The sequence below is a fragment of the Rhinoraja longicauda genome, chromosome 8 (assembly GCF_053455715.1).
Source record: "Rhinoraja longicauda isolate Sanriku21f chromosome 8, sRhiLon1.1, whole genome shotgun sequence".
Classification (NCBI taxonomy): domain Eukaryota; kingdom Metazoa; phylum Chordata; class Chondrichthyes; order Rajiformes; family Arhynchobatidae; genus Rhinoraja; species Rhinoraja longicauda.
Window position 1 is genome coordinate 65760674 of NC_135960.1, and position 24459 is coordinate 65785132.

The 24459-nt window shown below is 45.3% G+C and overlaps 1 protein-coding gene across 1 annotated transcript in view; it reads right to left on the bottom strand.

Annotated features, from left to right (window-relative positions):
- The window catches only part of LOC144596329 (protein boule-like), a 67116-nt gene that overhangs the window by 28314 nt on the left and 14343 nt on the right, over window positions 1-24459 (bottom strand). Inside the window, exons 4-7 of the mRNA XM_078404576.1 lie at window positions 19817-19871; window positions 10059-10134; window positions 6401-6528; window positions 734-814 (exon numbers count right to left, since the gene is read on the bottom strand). Coding sequence (XP_078260702.1) covers window positions 734-814; window positions 6401-6528; window positions 10059-10134; window positions 19817-19871 — 340 coding nt within the window. The remainder of the gene's footprint in view (window positions 1-733; window positions 815-6400; window positions 6529-10058; window positions 10135-19816; window positions 19872-24459) is intronic.

Here is a 24459-nt window from a genome sequence, read left to right on the forward strand (position 1 = left end):
GTACCTTCTGTTCAAGATGGTGGTGATAGGGATGGGCAACAGGTACTTTCTCAGTGATGCTCATATAAAAAAAATTTAAAAAATCTAAAAATGTGATGCACTCCAATTGGAATTATCATCATGACACCCAAATTTAGCTTTAACAGCAGCTGTTGAAGCCTGAAGTAAACATTCACCATCACTCATGTCCATAAAATCAGTCAAAGTTGACTTCCAGAACTGTTACATGATCGAGCAAATTTTTTTGGACTTAATATATAATTTATATCACAGCAAATTTGGGAGTGATCCTTTCAAATACTATAAGAAGAGAAATTGGGAGCTGTTAAACAATGGATCTTTGTACAAGTGCACGATATTAGCTGAATGATTATGCTTCAAGTTGGCAGCACTGGCATCAAATCAGTGTTAGCATATATCTGACAAGTGGAAATGTCACACGTGCAACGATGTTTCTCAAAATACTGCAGGGTGCCCAAACAATGGGTGTTACAGAACTGAAATTCATAATCATGATATTTTAAGATAGGACACATAGGATTATTTATCATTAAAATTAGGAAATAGAAATGCATTAGATTGTACTATCTGATCTTTGCATTTGACAGATATTCCTTCCAGAGCATCTTACTGGGAGCAAGAATATATAAAATCTGATTTTTTTAAACATTAACATTTTCATTTATAGCTTGACTATGTAGACAGAGTACCATTTGTTAACATAGGTTCCTACCTGATAATGGTATGCTGGCTGCTGGTAAATTGGCTGAGCTTGATGAGCCACCATTACAGGTGAGCTAGAAATAGAGCGAGGCTGTTGGAAAACAGATTTTTTAAAGATGTCACAAATAACATGTTTTGCAGATTTCATATAATCTGAATCCCTCCAAAAGATGTGTTTACCTCCCCATACTGAGCAAATTACAGCAATCCAAATGTCTAATTGAAACATTGTTTCATGTATTTTGTGTTTTTATGACTGCTGGTAGATAAAGTTCTATCGTATCATATATCGAAAACGCCCTTTCACGTATTTTTGTGTCATCGGCAAAACTGAATACCTCGCAGTTTGCTACCTTTTCCGGTTCTTTAATATAAATAATTGAGGGCCACGATGTAATCTTTGGAGGACTCCACAAGTAACATCCTTCCACCTTGAAAAAGACCAGTGTATTCTGAATCTTTACTGCATGATAAGCAATCTTCAACCTGTTAACATATTTTTCCCAATACGATAAGTTGTTATCTTGCACATGACATTTTGTCAAATGCTTTTCAAGATGAGAGTTTTAGTAATATACTAGACCAAGTGGACCCGTTGGGCCCATTCCTCTTTGGGTTCCCATCATGACATGGCAAAATCGCGTTTGTTCTTTAAAATGAATGGATTTTTTTCCTTTAAAATAAAATAAATCTCATCTGGAATGTTTTTGCTTTTTATGGTTAAAATCCTCTCTTGGAGATCCTCGAGACTGTGCCCTCATTCAGCAGCAGCGTCAGCTCGACTGCGAAGACAGTTGCTTTGAGCGGGAAGAAAACGTTCCCCCATGTAGGACCCAGACCAATCGGGCGTCGAGCGGGAGGTCGGAGCCAATCATTCGACCCGACGTGGAGACCCGGACCAATCGGGCGTCGAGTTGGAGGTTGGAGCCAATCAATGGACTTGACGTGGGGTTAAACAGCAGGAGTAAATCAGGACTTGCTGGCAACCAATCAGAGCGGGGAGCGTCCCCAACGTGGGAGCCGGACCAATCGGGTGTCGTGCGGCAGGTCGTAGCCAATCAATGAACCCCACGTGGGAGTGAGCGGCAGGAGCAAATCAGGATGCGCCAGCAACCAATCAGAGCGGGGAGTGCCAGCGACCCCCCCCCCCCCCCATGTCGGACCCGGACCAATCGGACGTCGAGCGCACGGTCGGAGCTGAACACAAAATGGCAACCCACCCCCAACCACGCGAATTCGGCAGCCATCCGTTGGGCCCAAAACTCTCCTGCAGTGGTGTAGCACCCTCCCCTCCCCTCCCCTGAACCCCCATCCCCCCCTTGCTCCCCCCACTCCATCCCCTCCCTCCCCCCACTCAATCCCCCCTCACCCACTCCCTCCCCCCCACTCCATCCCCCCTCCCTCCCCCACTCAATCCACCTTCCTCCCCCCCACTCACACATTCCATCCCCCCTCCCTCCCTACTCCATCCCCCATCCTCCCTCCCACTCACCCACTCCATTCCCCCTCCCTCCTTTCCCACTCCATCCCCCCCGCCTCACCCACTCCATCCCCCCGCCTCACCAACTCCACCCCCCCGCCTTTCCCACTCCATCCCCCCACCCCCTTCTGCCTCACCCACTCCATCCCCCCTCCCCCCCACTCCACCCCCTTCCGCCTCACCCACTCCATTCCCCCTTCCGCCCACCCTCTCCCACTCACCCTCCCCAACTTTTAACGGCTTTTTAAAAAGTCTACTCCGTGAAACAAACGGGTTTTCTTAACGTTCTTTTAAAAATGGGAACGTTTTTCCCCCCCGGTCTTAACTTTTTTAAACGGCTGTTTTTAAAGTCTACTCTATGAAACAAATGGAATGTTTATTTTTTCAATTGCGCTCACCACATGGGAGTCGGACCAATCGTGCATCGAGCTGGATGGAAGGTCGTTATTTTTTTTAATGTGCGACGCTCCCCCCACGCAAGTGCTATTGAAGGACTTTTTGTTGTTGAAAGAATGAGTATAAACTAAGCTTTTCCTCTTTGAGATAAACCTTTTTTTAATGAGAAAGTTTTACCCTTTCCCTCATTTGCCGCCACTACCGTCACTCTGGCAGGTCTCGCCCCCTCCCCTCTCATTGTGACGTCACACGCTGAACCTTGCCAAGCTTCAGTTTATGAAGTGAATTTTTAAAATTTAAGATCTCTCTATTTTTAAAAATGTATGACCAATTTGAATGAAACTTGGATGAAAGGGTCCCCAGTGCAAAGGTGAGTAAGGAGGGCCTAAAATTGTTGCGTACGTCGGATGCTATGCATGGCAGGGGCACAATCACGGTTAACAGCCAAACAAACGACTAACCTGCAAACATCAGCCAAACAAACAAGTCACTGCGACACAGTTTTAGTAATTTACTAGACCAAGTGGACCCGTTGGGCCCATTCCTCGTAGAGGGGGGGGGGGTCAGGGAAGAGGAGAGGGTGTGACTGAGTGAGCCCTGGACCCAAAGCCTCTCCTGTATTGGTGTAGCACTCTCAACCCCCCCACTCAATCCCCCTTATCACCCCCCCCATCTCCCCCCACTTACCCACTCCATCCCCCCTACGCACCCCCACTTGCCCCTCCCGTGCCCCCACCCCCCAGCCCTGCCTTCAGCACCATTCCCCCCTCCCCACCCCTATTCCCCCCTCCCCCATTCAGCACCCCACTATTCCCTCTTCCCCAGCCCCATTCTCCTCCCCTCCTTCCGCACTCTCTCCTCCCCACCCACTCTTACTGCCCCCTTTCCCCCCACCCCCACTCTCTCCCCCCTCTTCCCCACCCCCACTCTCCCCTGACCCCCTTCCCCCCACCCCCACTCTCTCTTCCCCCCACCCCCGCTGTCTCCCTTCCCCCACCCCTCCTCCTCCCCACCCCCACTCTTCCCTCCTCCCCACCCTCCCCAGTCCCACTCTCTCCCACCCCCACTTTCTCCTTCCCACCCTCCCATCCCCACTCTCTCTCCCCCACCCCCCCTTTCCCCACTCTCCTCCCCCATCCTCCCATTCTCTCCTCCCCAAGCCCCACTCTCACTCTCCCCCACCCCCCTTCACCACTACCCCCCTCTCTCCTCCCCCACCTCCCCACTCTCTCCTACCCCCTTCCTTCCCTCCACCCACTTGGCCCCACGCCCACCCCTCCGTGGAGCCATTGGCAGTGAGAGCCACTTACCGAGCGTGCAGGGAGGAGGAGGGAGCGCCAGACTACTCGAGGCCGGCAGAGCATCAGCGGCCCGGCCAAGCTGGGACTACTCGAGGCGGGCAGTGCGTCGGCTGTGGCCTGGCCGAGCTCCCTCTTCCCCCCACCCTCCCCTATCCCCACTTTCCCTCCTCCCCACCCCAGCCCCACTCAACCCCACCCTCCCCAGCCCCCACTCTCTCCTGCCCCCACCCCTCCCCCTCACTCTCCCCCACCCCCACTCGCCCTCCTTTCCCACTCACTCCCACTCTCTCCTTCCCCCACCCCTCCTTCCCCACTCTCTCCTCTTCCCTCCGACCCCCAGCCTCCCCTCCACCCACTCGGCCCCCACGCCCACTCCCCTCCGCGGGCCCATTGGAAGCGAAAGCCACTTACCACTATCCATGCGTGGAGGGAGGAGGAGGGAGCTCCGGCGGCTGTGGCCTGGCCGAGATAGGAGTACTCGAGGACGGCGGCGGCCCGGGGACTACTGGAGGCGGACATCGCGGTGAGACCCAGCAGAGGTGGGAGGCGGATAGCGCGGCAGGGACTGGAACTACTCGAGGCTGGTGGCGCGCACAAGATGGTGGAGCGTGAGGAGGAGGAGAGCGGCCGCCCATCTTTGGGAAGTCGTAACGGGGCCGTCGGTGGCAGCAGCCGCTGAAGGAGGAGGAGAATAAGCTGCCCGCTGCGAGTTGTGTGGTGTGACGGTGCAGGGCGCTGGGCCCGGGCGATAGCGGGGACTCGAGGACGCCGTGGGTTGAAAGGGCGGAAGGCAAGGATGAGTGGACCATCAGTCCGACCATCTCCCTCCTGCTCGGAGTGTCCCCCGGGTGTGGGAGAGTGAGGGGAGAGAGGAGAGAAGCGAGCGGAGGGAGGAGAGAAGCGAAGGGAGAGGAGAGGGGAGCCCCTGATTGCGGGCGGACGGCTCCACTAATGGCGTCCATCTTGTTTATGCGAGTGAAGAGAGAGGCCGTGCGTGCCCAATGGTGACGTCATACGCACAGCACTTTGAAGAAATGAAAGTTTTACACTTTAAAATCTCTCTAACTTTTAAAATATAGGATCAATTTAAATAAAACTTGTCTTTAACAGTCGCCAGGAGAGTGGTGATTAAGGTGGCGCAAAAATTGTGGCGCTATGGTTTACCGTTTTGGCTGCAGGTCCACATATCCCTCAGAGAGATATATATATATATATATATATAAGATCTGCGTTTTAGTATAGAATAAATATATATATATATATCTATAGATAGATATAGATTATAGACACAACTACCTCCCTGACAACAAATGTTAAAATCACAGACCTATAGTTACCCAATTTTTGTTTTTCTTCCTACCTTGAACAAGGGAGTCACATCTGTGATTTTCAAATCTGCTGGCACCTTCTTGCAACTGAGGCAAGTTTTGGAAAAATTCAACCAATAGTTGCATTAAGGAAGCATGCAGGTACAGCAGGCAGTGAAGAAAGCAAATGGAATGTTGGCCTTCATAACAAGAGGAGTTGAGTATAGGAGCAAAGAGGTCCTTCTACAGTTGTACCGGGCCCTGGTGAGACCGCACCTGGAGTACTGTGTGCAGTTTTGGTCTCCAAATTTGAGGAAGGATATTCTTGCTATTGAGGGCGTGCAGCGTAGGTTCACTAGGTTAATTCCCGGAATGGCGGGACTGTCGTATGTTAAAAGGCTGGAGCAATTAGGCTTGTATACACTGGAATTTAGAAGGATGAGGGGGGATCTTATTGAAACATATAAGATAATTAGGGGATTGGACACATTAGAGGCAGGAAACATGTTCCCAATGTTGGGGGAGTCCAGAACAAGAGGCCACAGTTTAAGAATAAGGGGTAGGCCATTTAGAACGGAGATGAGGAAGAACTTTTTCAGTCAGAGAGTGGTGAAGGTGTGGAATTCTCTGCCTCAGAAGGCAGTGGAGGCCAGTTCGTTGGATGCTTTCAAGAGAGAGCTGGATAGAGCTCTTAAGGATAGCGGAGTGAGGGGGTATGGGGAGAAGGCAGGAACGGGGTACTGATTGATAGTGATCAGCCATGATCGCATTGAATGGCGGTGCTGGCTCGAAGGGCTGAATGGCCTACTCCTGCACCTATTGTCTATTGTCTATTGTCTATTATCTTGATATCTACTTCCCTGAAATCTCCCGGGTGCAGGCTATCAGTCCTGGTGACTTTGGTCCTGTTAGTTTTTCAATTCTCTGGGATACTTGGAGTGTATTCCAACATAAAAACTAATGTAAAGTATTGATTTCATGCAGCTATCGTGTCCTTGTTTCCTGTTAATAATTCCCTAGTCTCACCCTCTCGTGGTCTCACATGAGCGACCCTCCTTTTTTATGTCTGTAGAAATTCTTGCTGTTTGCTTTGATATTACTTGATTTTTCTGTTTTAATCGATCGCCCTCTTTAAGCAGTTTCTCACTGCTAGTTCCTGGAAAATTAAAAATTACATCCATGTATTTACTCACAGGCCAAGGTTGTGGAACAGAGGCAATTTCTGGGCTGTGGAAATAAGCTACTCCATTGTGGTATGTGTATGGGTATCCTGTTGAAGTGGTTAAGTACATTGTCCCAGCTGCTGGCATTAAGCTTGTTCCTATTCAACAGAAGAAATGGATTCAGTTACAAATATTGTGAATTTACTGAAAATATATACATCAAACTTTATATGTAGTCATCTACTGAAAATTACGCTATGGCTAATATCAGCTGAGAGATTTCAAAGAACATAGAACAGTACAGCACAGGAACAAGCCTTTCGCCCCACAATGTCAATGCTGAACATAATCCCAAGTTAAACAAATCTTCTACCCCTTCATTCTCAGCATATTTATGTGCCTATCTAAAAGCCTTTTAATTGCCACTTTCGAATCTGCCTCCACTAATCCTCCTGGCAGTGTGTTTCAGGCACCCACCACACTCCGTAAAAAACTTGCCCCGCATATCTCCTGTCTTTTCTATCTTTGCCTCATGATTTTATATACTTGTTACGTCTCCCCTCAACTGTCATTCCAGAGAAAATAAATCCAAGTTAATCCAATTTTGCATTATAGCTAATACCCTCTTATCCAGGCAGCATTGTGGTAAACCCTCTTCTGCATCCTCCACTTTCTTCCTGTAATGGAACAACCAAAATTGCACAAGATACTCTTAATAAAGTCTTATAATGCTGCAATATGACTTCCTGACTCTTATACTCAATGCTCCATCCGATGAAGGCAAACATACCATACACTTCCTTTATCACTCTATCTACTTGTATTGCCACTTTTAGAGAGGTATGGACTTGGACCCCAAGATCCCTCTGTATGTCAATGTTGTTAAAGCATTTTGCTGTGTACTTTCCCTGTCTTTCGACTTCCAAAAGTACAACACCTCACATTTACTCAATTACTCAAATACTCATTAAAGATGGTAGCAGCATCAACACAATTCTGCATTCATGGAGGTGGAAGCGTTGCAAGAGAAACTTTATTATTGAGGTACTTTTGATGTATTATGTCATGTGTTCGTTCGTTGGCACCATCATCGGCCGCCGCACCGCACCTGGTATTGGGGGTAGAGTGTTGACATGAATCGAGAATTGGCTGGCAGACAGGAAGCAAAGAGGAGGAGTAAACGGGTCCTTTTCAGAATGGCAGGAAGTGGCGAGTGGAGTGCCGCAAGGCTCGGTGTTGGGGCCGCAACTAAACATAGCACAAAAAGTAAGGAAATTTGTGTTTGGTAGATTATTTCTTTGTTGTAAAAATGCTTCTTGGCAATAAATCTTATACCGTTGGAAAGCTTGTTTATTTCCCTTTTAAATGGTGCCACATTTGTAAGGAACATGCATTTGTGGGATGAGCAGCAGAGCTGAGTATATGGGTTGCGCCCATGAAAAATTTGCCAAATCTTCTCTGCCAATGCCAAACAGCTTATTCTGCCATTGACTCTTGTTCGGTGTTGTTTGGTGGATTGGATGATTGAAGTATGAAGAAACAAGACATATTGGCAATTTTACAATTTATTCATTTAATGAACAGGAGCCACAGTAGCGTGTGGAAGAACCATACACAGCCATAACAGCCTGGCACCTCCTCCTCATGCTGGTCACCAGCCTGGTCACACACTGTTGTGGGATGGCATCCCATTCTTGTCAGCACCTGGGGGTACCAGAAGCTCAAAACAAGAGTCAATAGCAACAGCAGAATAAGCTATTTGGCATTGGCAGAGAAGATTTGGCAAATTTTTCATGGGCGCAACCCATATACTCAGCTCTGCTGCTCATCCCACAAATGCATGTTCCTTACAAATGTGGCACCATTTAAAAGGGAAATAAACAGGCTTTCCAACGGTATAAGATTTATTGCCAAGAAGCATTGTTACAACAAAGAAATAATCTATCAAACACAAATTTCCTTACTTTTTGTGCTATGTTTATTTACCATATATATTAATGATTTGGATGAAGGAATTAGAAGTAACACCAGCAAGTTTGCAGATGACACAAACCTTGGCAGCAGTGTGATCTGCAAAGAGGATGTTTGGATGTTGCAGGGTGACCTGGACAGGTTGAGTGAGTGGGTAGATGCATGGCAGATGCAGTATAATGTAGATAAATGTGAGGTTATCCACTTTGGCGGCAAAAACAAGGAGGCAGATTATTATCTCAATGGTGTCAGGTTAGGCAAGGGGGAAGTGCAGCGAGACCTGGGTGTCCTTGTACACCAGTCACTGAATGTAAGCATGCAGGTACAGCAGGCAGTGAAGAAAGCTAATGGCATGTTGGCCTTCATAAAGAGAGGATTTCAGTATAGGAGTAAAGAGGTTCTTCTGCAGTTGTATAGGGCCCTGGTGAGACCTCATCTGAAGTATTGTGTACAGTTTTGGTCTCCTAATTTGAGGAAGGTCATCCTTGTAATTGAGGCAGTGCAGCGTAGGTTCACGAGATTGATCCCTGGGATGGCGGGACTGTCATATGAGGAAAGATTGAAAAGCTAGATGAAGGAAAAATCTTCTCAATGTTGGGGGAGTCCAGAACCAGGGGCCACAGTCTTAGAATAAAGGGGAGGCCATTTAAAACTGAGAAGGGACTTTTTCACTCAGAGTTGTGAATTTGTGGAATTCTCTGCCACAGAGGGCAGTGGAGGCCAAATCACTGGATGGATTTAAGAGAGAGTTAGATAGAGCTCTAGGGGCTAGTGGAATCAAGGGATATGGGGAGAAGGCAGGCACGGGTTACTGATTGTGGATGATCAGCCATGATCACAATGATCGAAGGGCCAAATGGCCTCCTGCACCTATTTTCTATGTTATGGCATTAAATTCACTTATTGAGATTGTTAAGGCATTAAACCTATGGCAATTATATTTTGATCTGAAATAAATTAAGAGAAATAAAGCAACAGTGTTTGAAGCAACATTTTAAAAAAAAGACACATGAAGAACAGAAAGACAGCAGAGAATAGTCAAAATTTCAGGTAAATAATATTGAATAAAATTGAACTCTTGACTCCTTTTTCAGGTGTTGGGTCCATTGAACTTTATCAATATTTTCAATTTCTATTCAAGTCAATTCTGATATTATAAATAACTTCTGAGAAGACTTCATTTTAATGTTTTATATTTGGTACTTTGTTTTTCTGTGATTTTTAAATCTCTGAACTATGATGACGTGTTACATCATTCCAAAGAAACACCTTTTCCATGCTTATAAAATGGGACAAAACTTGGACAGGCAGGACACATTAACATTTGCTATTAAGTAATGAAAAAACAATTTACAAAGTTAAATGAATACAAATTCAAGCATTTGTCATGTCCTGCCATACGCTTGTCAAAATGGGTAAATTTCACTGCTCACTTAGAATCTCCCCATTGAACGTAATGTGCTTACCATATTATTATTCTCTGAAGCTATTCAGGCAATGCGCTGATTTGTGGTCCTCATGTGAAATTTATCTCAAAGTACAAAAGAGTAACAATGAAGCCAAGGAGCTTCATTCAAAGCTCTGCATTGTTCCCAAATGTTTTATTAAAACGTTACCATGGAACACTTTGGTTTAATGCTATTTATTATTGCTGTCATTAAACACAATCAACTATATATTTTTTCCCTGAATTAACAGCTATCCATCGCATACATACGTGGTATCCCCACTTGCTGCTTTCTTATTGCAGGACCAATATTCAGTTTTTTATCCTTATAATTCAACTTTTCTGCCTGAAAAGATAAATGTACAAAATGTAACCTGTGTTAAATTTAAGAAATAGCAACAGAAAAATCATAATTTAAATTAAATTCGGGAAGTAAAATTTACCTTCACCCAGCACAAAAGCTTGAGCATAACTTAAGATTCAAAGTAGTGCTCTTCAAATTTTGTTAAGATACTATATTCATTCTAAATTACAGACTTTTTACAGTCCTAAGAATCTTAAGGGGAAAACAGTAACTGGGGATGATTCAATTTGAACAAAGTAAATAAAAAAATTATGGTAGTCTAACTTTCAATGCTTCTTGAATCGTATGAAGATTGCACTGTTAAGTCTCTGAAGGCAATGAACAGGAACTTGCGTAAAATCAACACCATTTCCAAACAAGAATTTCGGATCAGGATAATCAGTATCAAAACTTTCTGGAGGAGAATGGACAAGATAAGACAATGGCTAATGAGCTCAGGTTGATTTAATCTTCAGGTAATACCTGGAACTTTGCTCACCCCCTGTTATGTCATGAAAAAAACCTGTTGAAAACTTTCCTGAAATAAAGAATGTTAAATGCAGACACAAAATGCTGGAGTAACTCAGCGGGACAGGCAGCATCCCTGGAGAGAAGGAATAGGTGATGTTTTGGTCGAGACTCTTCTTCAGACTTAAGAGTCAGGGGCGAGGAAGTCTAGAGATATGGAAGGGCAAGGTGTGAAAACTTGTGTTTTGCGTTGGTCCTTACTCAGACAGTTGAGGAAGTCCAAGACCAAAAGGTCAATATGGGAATGTGAGGGGGAGCTAAAGTGTTTGGCAACCGGGAGATCAGGTAGGCCCATGCAAACTAAGAGCAGGTGTTCGGCGAAACGATCGGCGAGTCTGTGCTTGGTCTCGCTGATATATGGGAGTCTGCACCAGGAACAGCGGATACAGTAGATGAGGTTGGAGGTGATGCAAATGAACCTTTGTCTCACCTGAAAGTACTGTTGGGATCTTTAGACGGAGTTGAGGAGGTGGTACCAGGGGAAGATTGGGTGGGAAGTGATGTGTTAACAAGGGAGTTGCAGAGGGAACAGCATTTTATACAGATCTAGTTTGAATAAGGGGTAGGCCATTTAGAACTGAGATGAGGAAAAACTTTTTCAGTCAGAGAGTTGTGAATCTGTGGAATTCTCTGCCTCAGAAGGCAGTTGAGGCCAATTCTCTGAATGCATTCAAGAGAGAGCTAGATCGAGCTCTTAATGATAGCGGAGTCAGGGGATATGGGGAGAAGGCAGGAACGGGGTACTGATTGAGAATGATCAGCCATGATCACATTGAATGGTGGTGCTGGCTCGAAGGGCCGAATGGCCTCCTCCTGCACCTATTGTCTATTGTCTATTTGCTAAACTACCAATCATTGTCCAAAAATCAGCTCGCCGTCAGTAATGAACAGTTTATAGTCACACTAACACACTGAATTCTGGTTCTGAAATTTTGAACGTGAGAGCAAAGGACAAAGTGTTTATATGGATACTTAGCCCTTATCTCCTTCCACACACGTGTTTTCTCTTCCCTTTTTCTGACATTCATTTTTAGACTCTCAAGTGTTGCTGGCAAAGGATGCATTTATTAATCATTCCTAAATGCTTTTGTGATGGTAATGGAGTCTCCTTCTTGTACTGCTGTAATCTTTTGGTGAAGCTGCTTCCAATATTGTTTTGGAGAATGTTCCAGAAGTTAAACCCAATGGCGATGAAGGGCTTGTGATATACATTCACGCAAGGATGGTGTGTATGTGGATGGTGGTGTTCCCATGAGGCTGCCACCCATTCTTCTTAATGGGATGGTATGCAGGTTTGGGTGGTACATAAAGAATACATAGAACAGTGCAACACAAAAACAAGCCCTCTGGCCCACAATGTCTTTGCCAATCATTTCAAGTTAAACTAATCTCCTCTGCCTGCATCTGATCCACATCCATCCATTCTCTGCATATTCATGTAGCCTGGGTGAGTAACTGCAGATGATACACATTGCAACACGATGTGCTGGTGGAGGGAATTTACATTTAAGATTGTTGGTGTGGTGCTATTAAATGAGCTGCTTTTCCCCAGATAGTGTCAAGCTTCCTAAGAGTTTTCAGCACTGTACTCATGCACCCAACTGGAGAATATTCCATTGCACTCTTTATTTGCAAATAATAGGAAGACCGTGGAGTATTTGGAGGCGGGTCACTTGCCACAGGATGCTCAGCATCTGACTTGCTCTTATACCCATGAAATTAATGTGGCAAGTCTAGTTGGATTACTAGTTGATGATTACCCCCAAGATAGTGGGGGATTTTGCTGATATATTCATTAAATTTCAAGAGCTGGTAACAAAGGTACTGCTTGCTACACAAGTGGAGAACACAAACCTGAGGAAAACAAATGCCTGATCTGTAAGCAGGTGGTGGGTGGGCCAATGAAAACCTAGCTGTTGCTGGAAAATTCAGCAGGGCACAAAGCTCCTGCTGTCTATCACTATGAAAGAAGCCTACAGAAAAGACTTTTATTTCTGTATATTTTGCCTGTGCCACAAGAGTCTGCGTGACATTTTGAAGTCTCCCAAGCAGTGTGCCGAAAAAAAATCTTCAAGTGGCATTCAAAAGTGTGTTGAATGCCGTGGGATACTTGATGCACATCCAGGCTCTAATGTTGTCTGTACAATGGTCCTTTATTCTGAGCCACACGGGCAATAGTGAAATTTAGATCCAGTGGGAAAGGGAGAAAATTAAGGGGGGGGGGGGGGCATCACTTTGAGTAAGAAACATTGGTTTTGTTCCATCAACTTTCATTACTTGCAATATACTTTGAATTCCAGGAAATTTAAGTTACCCCTCAAGTTCCTATTAAATCTTTTCCACTTCACCGTGAACCTATGTCCTCTGGTCCTAGATTCCCCTACTCTGGGAAAGAGACTGTGCATCTACCTGATCTATTCCTCTCATAATTTTGTACATCACCCCTCATCCTCCTGCGCTCCAAGCAATAGAGACCCAGCCTACTTAACCTCGCCCTATAGCTCACGTCTAGCCCTGGCACCATCCTCATAAATCTTCACATGACCCTTTCAAGCTTGACAATATCTTTACTATAACATGTGCCCAGAACTGAACACAGTATTCTAAATGCGGTCTCACCAACGTCTTATACAAGTGCAACATTACCTCCCAACTTCTATACTCTGATTGATGAAGGACAATGTGCCAAAAGCCATTTTGACCACCTTATCTACCTGCGACTCAACCTTCAAGGATCCCTCTGCTCTACAACACTCCCCAGAGGCCTACTATTCACTGTGTAGGTCCTGCCCTTTAGAAGTCCCAAAATGCAACACCTCACACTTCTCTGTATTAAATTCCAACCACCATTCCTGGCCAATCGATCCAGGTCCTACTGCAATCTTTCACATCTTCACTATTTGCAAAACCACCCAGTTTTGTATCATCAGCAAACTTGCTAATCTTGCCCTGTATGTTCTCATCCAAATCATTGATGTAGATGACAAACAGCAATGGGCCCAGCACCGAACCCTGAGGCACACCACAAGCCTCCAGTCTGAGAAGCAACTTTCCACCATCACCCTCTGCTTCCTTCCATGGAGCCAATTTGTTGTCCTTACTTGATAACTATCTCCATCTCAGGGGAGAGGTTGGCTTCTAATACCACCGACACAGATAATTCTCTTAACTGCTACTTTAAGGAATTGATTACATTATTCTTGTTTCTTCATCTCTGTTGGATCTGCTTTGATGAGATTTCCCTTACCAAGATCCAAGGTGACTTTCTCCTTAACCAAGGTTTTCCTTCCACCTTAGTTGTCAGACTCTCAATCACGTTTCCTATATCCTGCAATTTCGCTCTCACCCTGGACATGGTGCTCCTTGTGCACGGATTCCACTCCAACAGCCTCCACCATCACTATAATTTCCACTATGATTCCAATGCAATCATCCCCATTTGGCATTCTGAAGAGACCATTTCTTCAATACTCTATTCCGTAATTACCAAGCACTCTTTTTCTCAAAACTAGTCTATAGAAGCTGAGAGGTCATGTTGCAGGCCCCATTGAGAGTATTGTGTTCAGTTCTGGGCACCATATCATATCATATCATATATCTACAGCCGGAAACAGGCCTTTTCGGCCCTCCAAGTCCGTGCCGCCCAGTGATCCCCGTACATTAACACTATCCTACACCCACTAGGGACAATTTTTACATTTACCCAGCCAATTAACCTACATACCTGTACGTCTTTGGAGTTGTAGGAAATAAGTTAAGTTGGAAATGGTATGGAGAAGATTTACAAGGATGTTGCCAGGACTCAAGGGTCTGAGCTATAGAGATGTTGAGCAGGCTGGGACTCTATTCCCTGGAGCACAGGAGATTGATGGGTGATCTTATGGAAGTGTATAAAATCATGAGAGGAATAGATCAGATGGATGCCCAGGGTGGGGGAAATCGAGAATCAGAGGGCATAGGTTTAAGGTGAAGGGAGAAAGATTTTAGAGGAATGTGAGTGGTAACCTTGTCACACAAAGGGTGGTGGGTGTATAGAACAAACAGCTGGAGCAGGTAGTTGAGGCAGGGCCTATCGTGACGTTTAACAAGCAATTAGCCAGGTACATAGATGGGACAGGGATATTGACCAAATGCAGGCTAGTGGGACTAGTATAGATGGGACATGTTGATCAGTGTGGGCAAGTTGGGGCGGACGGCCTGTTTCCACATTGTATGACTATGGTATCACAAAATGCTGGAATAACTCAGCGGGTCAGGCAGCATCTCAGGAGAGAATAGGTGACGTTTCGGGTCGAGACCCTTCTTCAGACTGATGTCAGGGGGGCGGAACAAAGAAAGGATATAGGTGGAGACAGGAAGACAGTGGGAGAACTGGGAATGGGAGGGGAAGAGAGGGACAGAGGAGCTATCTAAAGTTACAGAAGTCAATGTTCATACCGCTGGGCTGTAAGCTGCCCAAGTGAAATATGAGGTGCTGTTCCTCCAATTTGCGGTGGGCCTCACTATGTCACTGGAGGAGGCCCATGACAGAAAGGTCAGAATGGGAGTGGGAGGGGGAGTTGAAGTGCTCAGCCACCGGGAGATCAGGTTGGATAAGGCGGACTGAGCGAAACGATCGCCGAGCCTGTGTTTGGTCTCGCTGATGTAGAGAAGTTGACATCTGGAACAGTGGATACAATAGATGAGGTTGGAGGAGGTGCAGATAAACCTCTGCCTCACCTGGAAAGACTGTTTGGGTCCTTGGATGGAGTCGAGGGGGAGGTAAAGGGACAGGTGTTGCATCTCCTGTGGTTGCAGGGGAAAGTGCCTGGGGAAGGGGTGGTTTGGGTAGGAAGGGACGAGTGGACCAGGGAGTTACGGAGGGAACGGTCTCTGCGGAAAGGGGAGGAGATGTGGAGAGGAGGGGAGGAGATGTGGCCAGCAGTGGGATCCCATTGGATGTGACGGAAATGTTGGAGGATAATTTGTTGTATACGCTGCCTGATTGGGTGGAAGGTGAGGACAAGGGGGACTCTATCCTTGTCACGAATGGGGGGAGGGGGGGGGCAAGAGCGGAGCTGCAGGATATAAAAGAAGCCGTAGTATGACTCTATGACTCTTCCCATACAACTGTGGTAACATCTGTGCATTTAACTCTTCCCTTTCATCATCCAAATTTTTTGACCTGACACATGAAATATTAACATGAATTTCTGAGAGACACTATTCTCCTTTCAGAGGTGGAAATAAATGGTGGGCATTTGGGTGCTGAAAAGCTAGGTAGCAGGCATTAAACATATTTCATAGAATTTATATTATTTCTTTCCAGTACGAAATAAATGTTTCCCCCCAGAGAAAGGTCAAGCTTATTCAGGCTCTTTGCGCTGATTACTATTGGACATTGTCACCATTGTCAATGCCTGACAAGTTATTTTTACTCAAAATGTGATACGAGCCGCGAGGTGCAGTGCAAGTTCCTGAAGCCAATTATAATGTGCTATCCTTGAAAAATGCTCTGTGCAATACTATAAAAATTTAGGATGGTGCAGGTCACCAAGTAGCTTATATTTTAGGATTGCTATAAGCTGTTTGGCCTCTTACACAAGTTTTCACGCCACCTAAACAAATTATCTGCTCTGTGCCACGTTGTTTCCAGAACTTTGCTGTGTGTAGTGATTGTTTGGCTTATTATTGTCATGAATACGAGAAGCGTTGAAAAGCTTTGTTTTGCATGCTATCCAAACAGATCAGACGATTCCTCCACTGTAACTAACCACATTTCAACTTCAAAATGCATTGGAATATCCATGAAAGCACGAAAGGCTCCCCCAACCCCCCCAATTTCCTTCTCGTTAAGAATTTCTTTTGCACAAATTAGAAACTGCCAGTGGCATTAATAGCTACTTGGAGAAAGAATGAGGTCCTGTAGCATGTGATGGATGTAACATTGGAGCGTGTGCTATCTATTCTTCCATTATCTACCATTAACATCATGGTACTCAGCTTCTTGTAAAATCTTTTAAATGCCATTTTAAGCAAACAATATTAAAGTCTAAATATCACAATCGTTGTTCAAACTATCAAAATCTTAGGAACTGCTCAATAAAAGTCTTGTTACCATATCCCCTTAAATGGTAACAAGACTGCGCAGAACTGAAAATTTGAGGCAATAATCCTGATTATTTATGACTAGAATGATCTTAGCAAATAGAATGTAGAATAGTTCAGCACAGGAACAGGCCCTTCAGCCCAAAATATCCATGCCCAACGATGCCAAGTTAAACTAATCTCTGCCTGCATGTGATCCATATCCCATGTGCCTAAAAGCCTCACATGCTTAATCTAAAAGCATCTTAAATGCTTCTACCGTATTTGCCTCCCCCGGCAGAATGTTCCATGCATCCACTATTCTAGTAAAAACAAATTGCCCTCATTTAAAATTCACCCTTCTCACCTTAAAGCTGTGCCCTCTAGTCCTTTACATTACCATTCTTGGAAAGAGGGTCTGGCTGTCTACCCTATTAATGCCTCCCATAATTTTATATACTTCAGCTCTCCCCTGTGACAATCAATGTTTGTCCAACATCTTGTACCCACCAATCCAGGCAGCAATGGTAAACTTCTACATCCTCTCCAAAGCTTCCATTTCCTTCCTGTATTGAAGTGACCAGAACCGCACCCAATACTTCAAATAATACCACTTAACTATGAAACTAACTGATGATGCCTTCTTTACCTCGCTATCTACTTGGGTTGCCACATTCAGGGAGCTATGGGCTTTGACCCCAAGATCCCTCTGCACATCAATGTTGTTAAGGGTGTATCATTAAGTGCTTACTTCCCCTTCCATTCAACCTCCCAAAGTGCAACTATTTTTCCGCCCATTTCAGTAGGTGACATATAATCCTGCTGTATACTTTGACAATCTTCCTCACTGTCTGCAGCTCCTCCAATTTTGGTGATGTCTGGAAACTTAACAACCAATCAATGAATATTTAGGTCCAAGTCATTTATATATCATATCATATCATATCGTATATATACAGCGCGGAAACAGGCCTTTTCGGCCCACCAAGTCCGCACCGCCCAGCGATCCCCGTACATTAACACTATCCTACACCAACACTATCCTACACCCACTAGGGCCAATTTTTACATTTACCCAGCCAATTAACCTACAACAAATATCACTAACAACAAAGGTCCCAGCACAGATCCGAGGAGTTCCACTGATAGACCTTCAGCCATCACAACCCTGTCTTCTATGAGCAAGCTAGTCTGAACCCAAAACACAAGTGGGTGTGGATTCCATGCATCTTAATCTTCTGACTCCTTCCAGCATGAAGGACTTTCTGAAATGCCTTAATAAAATCCATGCGGATCCTCCCTCATCAATCACCAACTTCACCTCCTCAAAGAACTCACATCAAGATTGTCATAAAATATGGCCTGCCAGACAAAGCTATGTTGACTGTCCCTAATTAGCTCATTCTTCTCCAAATGAGAATAAATCATATCCCAAAGAATCCTCTCCAATATCTTCAGAACCACTGGCATGAGGCTCACTGGCCTACAATTTCCTGGATTATCTCTGCTTCCTTTCTTGGACAAAGGAACAATATTATTTGCTCTCCAGTCTTCCTGCATCTCGTCTGTGGCTAGAGAAGATACCAAGATACAAGGACCATGCAACCTTTTTTTCCAATTTAATAACCCGGATAGATTCCAACAGGCCCTGGGGTTTCAGTCTTCAAAGAGCCCAAACACCACGTCCTTTTTGGTCTCAAACTGCTCTAGCATATTAGTCTTCCCCAAACTGAACTTACTGTCCACCATGCCCTTCTCATAATTTCACAATTTTAGAGAATACTTTGGATAAACATTAAGAAACTCTTGAACTTTATGGCATAACCTTCTCAAGTCAAGTTTATTTGTCACATACACATACAAGATGTGCAGTGAAATGAAAGGCCACGGGATTTTCTCCGCCCGGCGGGGGCTTCAATGTCAGGTGCTGCGACAGCGTCTTCGCCCGCCCCGAACTGCAGGGCTTGGGTCGGCCCGCTGCAGACCTTTCACCGTCCGGCGCGGCCTGGAATGTGGGAACTTCAACAGCCTGACCGTGGGAGAAGACGGCAGGGGAAGAGAAAAGACATTCTGGCCTTCCATCACAGTGAGGAGGTGACTGGAGGAGACTCACTGTGATGGATGTTTCTTCTTTTTTTTTGTGTGTTGGCTGTGATTGTGTGTGAAATTGTTTATTTTTATTGCTCTATCGCTGGACTGTGGGTTCAGGCCGCGCCAGACGGTGAAAGGTCCAAGGCGGGCCGACCCAAGCCCCGCGATTCAGGGCGGGCGAAGACACTGCTGCTGCCGGAGCTCCCGATGTCGGCCCCCACCCAGGGGCCTGTGAGCTTTCGACGTCCATGCGGCCCGCGCCGAAGAAGCCTTCGGAGCCTCCAAAGGCGAGTCGCACTCGCAGCGCCACCACAGCCTTCGAAGACAGCCAGCTCCGCAGAACCAGAGCCCAGGTGGTCCCAGCTGGAGGCCGCCAGCTCCAGGTGTTTGGCCGATGGTAGGCTGCAGCGGGAACAAAGACACGACCCAGAAAAAAGGTCGCGTCTCTGTTCGGAAGAGACAATTTTACAGTCCCCCCCCCCCCTACATAGTACACCACAAAAAACTACATCACATCTAAACACTACAATTCCTTGACATTTTAGGATGATATACCTTACAATACATTATTCATTCAAATATCCAGCTATTGGACTGTGCAGTCTGAAGAAGGGTCTTGACCCAAAACATCACCTATCCATGCTCTCCAGAGATGCTAACTGACTTGCTGAGTTATTCTAGCACTTTGTGTCTTTATTGATCCTGCTATTAATTTGGTTGTTACTTATTTTGATGATCTCAAAAGTAGGTAAGCACAGTAAAGCTGGCCACAGTGCAACTCGATTAGGTGTGAGAGAAACTGGATGAACAATGCAGAATATCAAAAAAATTGAGCAATAAGGAAGTTATTCATCAGTTTTGTACCTAGCTTGTTTTGTTTTAATAAGCGATGTGCGCCAAATTCTCTCTTCTTTGGCCAATTGTTTTTAACACGGAGCTAGAGTCGGTGGAGAAGTGAAGTGATGTCACCATTAATAAAATAAAAATTATTGGCTCCTACCTCTTGTAAAATTTTTTGAGCATCTTCTTGGGTTTCAAAGGTAATAAAGCCATACCTAAAGAAAAGTATAGGCAACACATTAATTTAAATGTACTTGACAAATTTAAGGAAATATAATAAAAATGATTATTTTTTGGTGTCTGATAATTTAAAACATTTCAATATTTTAAGTTTAGTTTTGTCCTTTTATAGCTATACAAGTTGAAAAGTATGGCTGATTACAAAAAATACAATTTGTAGGCTGAACAATTGCTTCAGCAGAAAAATAATCAAACGACATACAAGGTGATACGATTTTAAAACTTCTTATCTCAGCTCTACGATTCTTCACCCCATTGTTCCTTGAAGGGCTAACACACCCATAGTCTTCATTTCCTGTGCAACATGTTTGAACACTATTCTGTCACAAAACAAAGTCAATCACTTGGGACATATTTAAGCATACTGTAACAGAAATCAGTGGTCATGCCATCTTTCATATTCCTACTTACTGCAACAGTGTCACTTGTTCAAGATGGATAAAAAACACAGCAGTGTAAAAACACGACATGGAATTTTCCATTCATTTTAATTGCTAATTAATCTACATTAATATATTCTCTAATTTACATTGGAATACTAAGTAGCACATTTTGTTAATTCCATTTTCACAGGAAAAAGGAAAAATGAATTCCCACGGTGGGCAACTATTCCATAAAGTATGGATTTATCCCCTTCTCTCAAGCCCAAGATAACTATGCAAGTATGTTTGTGGTTAGAAATTGAATTAGAGTCACAGAAAAATACAGTAAGGAAACCATCCCTTTGGTCCACTGAGTCCACGTTGATCAACCACACTCATCCAACATTCTCATGAACTTTAATCTCTTCCCTCGACAGAGATGCAATTTTTTCCGTATTGTATCCCCATCCGCACGGCGGCCTAACATCGTGGAGATGGCAGTTCCTTTGTTATGGATCGACTTTGGGAACTCCAACCGCAGGAGCTTCGACCGTCCCAATCGCGGGAGCCTCGATCGCCCCGACCGCGGGAGAAAAGGATGAAGGTAAAAGTTATTTGCCTTCCATCAGTGAGGAATGTGAGGTTGCCAAAAAACAAGATGGACGTGCTGCCTGCGCTGGTGGGGACTCGTGGAGGGATTGCCACGAGTGCAGTGATCTGGGTGTTTGCGGGGACATCGCACCATGAAAACATCCTGGAGTCTGGTGCGAGTGTGGACAGCTTTCTGACTGTTTGGGTGGACAGGGACTGTAGAGAGAGTGACAGCAGTCGGTACAACTCTGGTCACATCACAGTGAAGGAGCGCGTGTGTGGCCTGAACATTGAACTGATGGCTGCGGGTCTCCGCGTGTCCTAGGGATTCTCACACGCCGCTGTGGTGGTTGTTTATGTTTAATCATTATGTATATTTCTATCTTGTTGCTTTTTTGGTATGACTAAGGTAAATCAAATTTCACTGTACCTTGGTACACGTGACAATAAAGGACCATTGAACCATTGAACATCAAGGTTCAAGGGTTGAAGGTCTTTTATTGTCACGTATACCAATTAAGGCACAGTGATATTGGATTTACCAGACAGCCATAATAAAAAGTATATATATTTTTAAAAAGCAACAAGACACTACATAAAAGTTAACGTAAACATGCACCACAGCGGATTCCCCACATTCCTCACTTTGATGGAAGGCAATAAAGTCCATCTTCTTCCCTCTTTATTCTCCCGCAGTCGGGGCAGTCGAACCATCCGCAGTCGGGGCAATCGAAGCTCCCACAGCCAACGATCGAAGCTCCCGTGTCGGGGCGATCAAAGCTCTTGTGGTCGGAGCTCCCGAAGTCGGTCTCTAACAAGGGACTGCGAGCTCCATGATGTTAAAGTCTGCAGGCTCCCGCGGTTGGAGCTCCCGAAAGCAGTCTCCAGCAGAGGCCGCCAGCTCCTCAATGTTAGGTCGCAGTGTGGACGGAGACACTATACGAAAAAAAATAATTCTCCAGAATCCACCACTCACCTACACACTCACAAATTACTGTGGCCAATTAACCTACTAACCTGGGAGCAAGACAGACTAGACTCCACATGTGGTCACAGGGGGAACATGCAAACTCCAGTGACATCCTCTGGGTTGAGGATTTAACCCAAGCTTCTGGTGCTCTAACACTGCAACTCTACCAGCTAAGCCACTGTGATTGCGGAATATTGAGAATTTACAAGTCCAACCCTGCAACCACTGCTGTGAGGACTGAACCTAAGATTCCAGTGTTGTGAGGAAGCAACTCTACCAGTTACGCCACCGTCAATGTGATATACTGAGGATTTCCAAGTCCACAGATGGTCACAGGTTTGAGGATATAAACGAAGATTTTGGCACTGTGAGACAGCAACTCAACTAGCTACACCACTGTGGTTGTGGTATTGCGAGGCTTTACAAGCCCTCAGAGGTGATCGCAGGCCGAGGTGTTGGTGAAGTAGGCTGTTGGAGGCCCACAGCAGCTGGAGGACTGTGTAGCTCAAATGTTGTTGGAGGCTCCACAGAAGGCAGACAAGTGAGCAGATTGTATGTGGCATGCAGCTACTTCACGGAACACGATAGAAAGTACCAAAGGCATCACTAGGCCAGTCGATTCCTCCATCACTGATCTAGTGCCTACACCAGAACAACGGGCATTTGAGGCCAAGATAAGAGTAGATATTTTTAAGATCTTAATACTTGATGGCCCTGAAAATACGGTGACTCTTTGTGGACTGCCTCAGAAGAAATCTATTTTTTTTTAAACATTATAATCGTTGATTTACTTATGTTGATTGTGCTTAGGTACAGTATGATTTTACTGGATTGTATGCCAACCATTTCCCTGTATCCAAGTATATGTGACAATAAAGTAATTATACTATACACAGTGGTACAGTGAATGAGTCCAACACCACCGTTGTTGGACAAATTACAGATGACAATGAGTCAGAGTATAGGAGGGAGATTGATGGACTGACCAAAGGGTGGCAGTAAAACTTTGCTCTCGATGTCAGTAAAACCAAGGAACTGATTGTTGACTTTGGAAGAGGAAGATTGAAGATCTCATAAACCCATCTTCATCTGTCGAGACAAAAACTTCAAATTCTTGGGCATGCATATCTCTGAAGATCTATCCTGGACCCAGCACAATGATGTAATCTTAAGAAAGCCCATCAATGCTACTATTTCTTTAGAAGATTCAGTATGCCAACAAGTACTCTCTTGAACTTCTACAGGTGTGCAGTAGAGAGCATATATGACAGGTTGCATCATGGCCTGGTTCAGCAACTCAAATGCTGACGGAAGAACAACAATGCAAAAGGTGGTGAATACAGTCCATCACGGGTACTAAGCTCCCCACCAAAGGGATCTATAGGAGTCACTGCCTCAAATAGGCAGCCAGCATCAGGGACCCACTGTGGCAACTCTCTCATTTCATTCCTGCCATTGGGAAGAAGGTAAAGGAGCCTGAAAACAGTAACGTCTAGGCTCAGGCACAGCTTCTTCCCTCCATCAGGCTATTAAACATCACAACCTCCAAATAAGCTCCAAACTGCATAGATTTTGTGGGCATTATTTTTGTTCTGGCAATTAGTGTTTGTTTGTTTTTAATGTATATGTACAGAACTCTTTTGTTATTTATTATGGTGTTTATAGCATACTGTTTATAGTGTAAGAAAATAACTGCAGATGCTGGTACAAATCGAAGGTATTTATTTCACAAAATGTTGGAGTAACTCAGCAGGTCAGGCAGCATCTCAGGAGAGAAAGAATGGTGACATTTCGGGTCGAGACCCTTCTTCAGACTGATGTCAGGCGGACGGTACAAAGGAAGGATATAGGTGGAGACAGGAAGATAGAGGGAGAACTGGGAAGGGGAGGGGAAGAGATGGACAGAAGAACTATCTAAAGTTGGAGAAGTCAATGTTCATACTGCTGGGCTGCAAGCTGCCCAAGCGAAATATGAGATGCTGCTCCTCCAATTTCCGTTGGGCCTCACTATGGCACTGGAGGAGGCCCATGACAGAAAGGTCAGACTGGGAGTGGGAGGGGGAGTTGAAGTGCTCAGCCACCGGGAGATCAGGTTGGTTAAGGCGGACTGAGCGAAGGTGTTAAGCGAAAAGATCGCCGAGCCTGCGGTTAAGGTGGACTGAGCGAAGGTGTTGGGTTAAAACACCTCATATTTCGCTTGGGCAGCTTGGGGACAACCGCCGTCTCAACGAGGTCACAACAGCCGACCGGTACCCTGTCCCTCACATCCAAGACTTCATGGCAAACCTGGACAGTGCCAAGGTATTTTCCTTGTATCACCTGGTGCGACTGCCATCAGATTCCGGTCCACCCAGACGACATCCCCAAGACGGCCCTCATCACCCGGTTGGGGCTCTGAGTTCCAGCGCAAGCCTTTCGGCCTCAAGAACGCCGCCCAAGCATTCCAACGGCTCGCAGACTGGACTTAGTATTCATCTACCTCGACGACATCCTCGACGCCAGCTGGCAGCACTGCCAGAGGCTTAACGAGCATGGCCTGGCCATCAACCTTTCCAAGTGCCAGTTTGACCTCACTTCCACCAACTTCCTCGGCCACATTAACCAGCATGGAACGGTCCTGTTCCCGACCAAGGTTGAGGC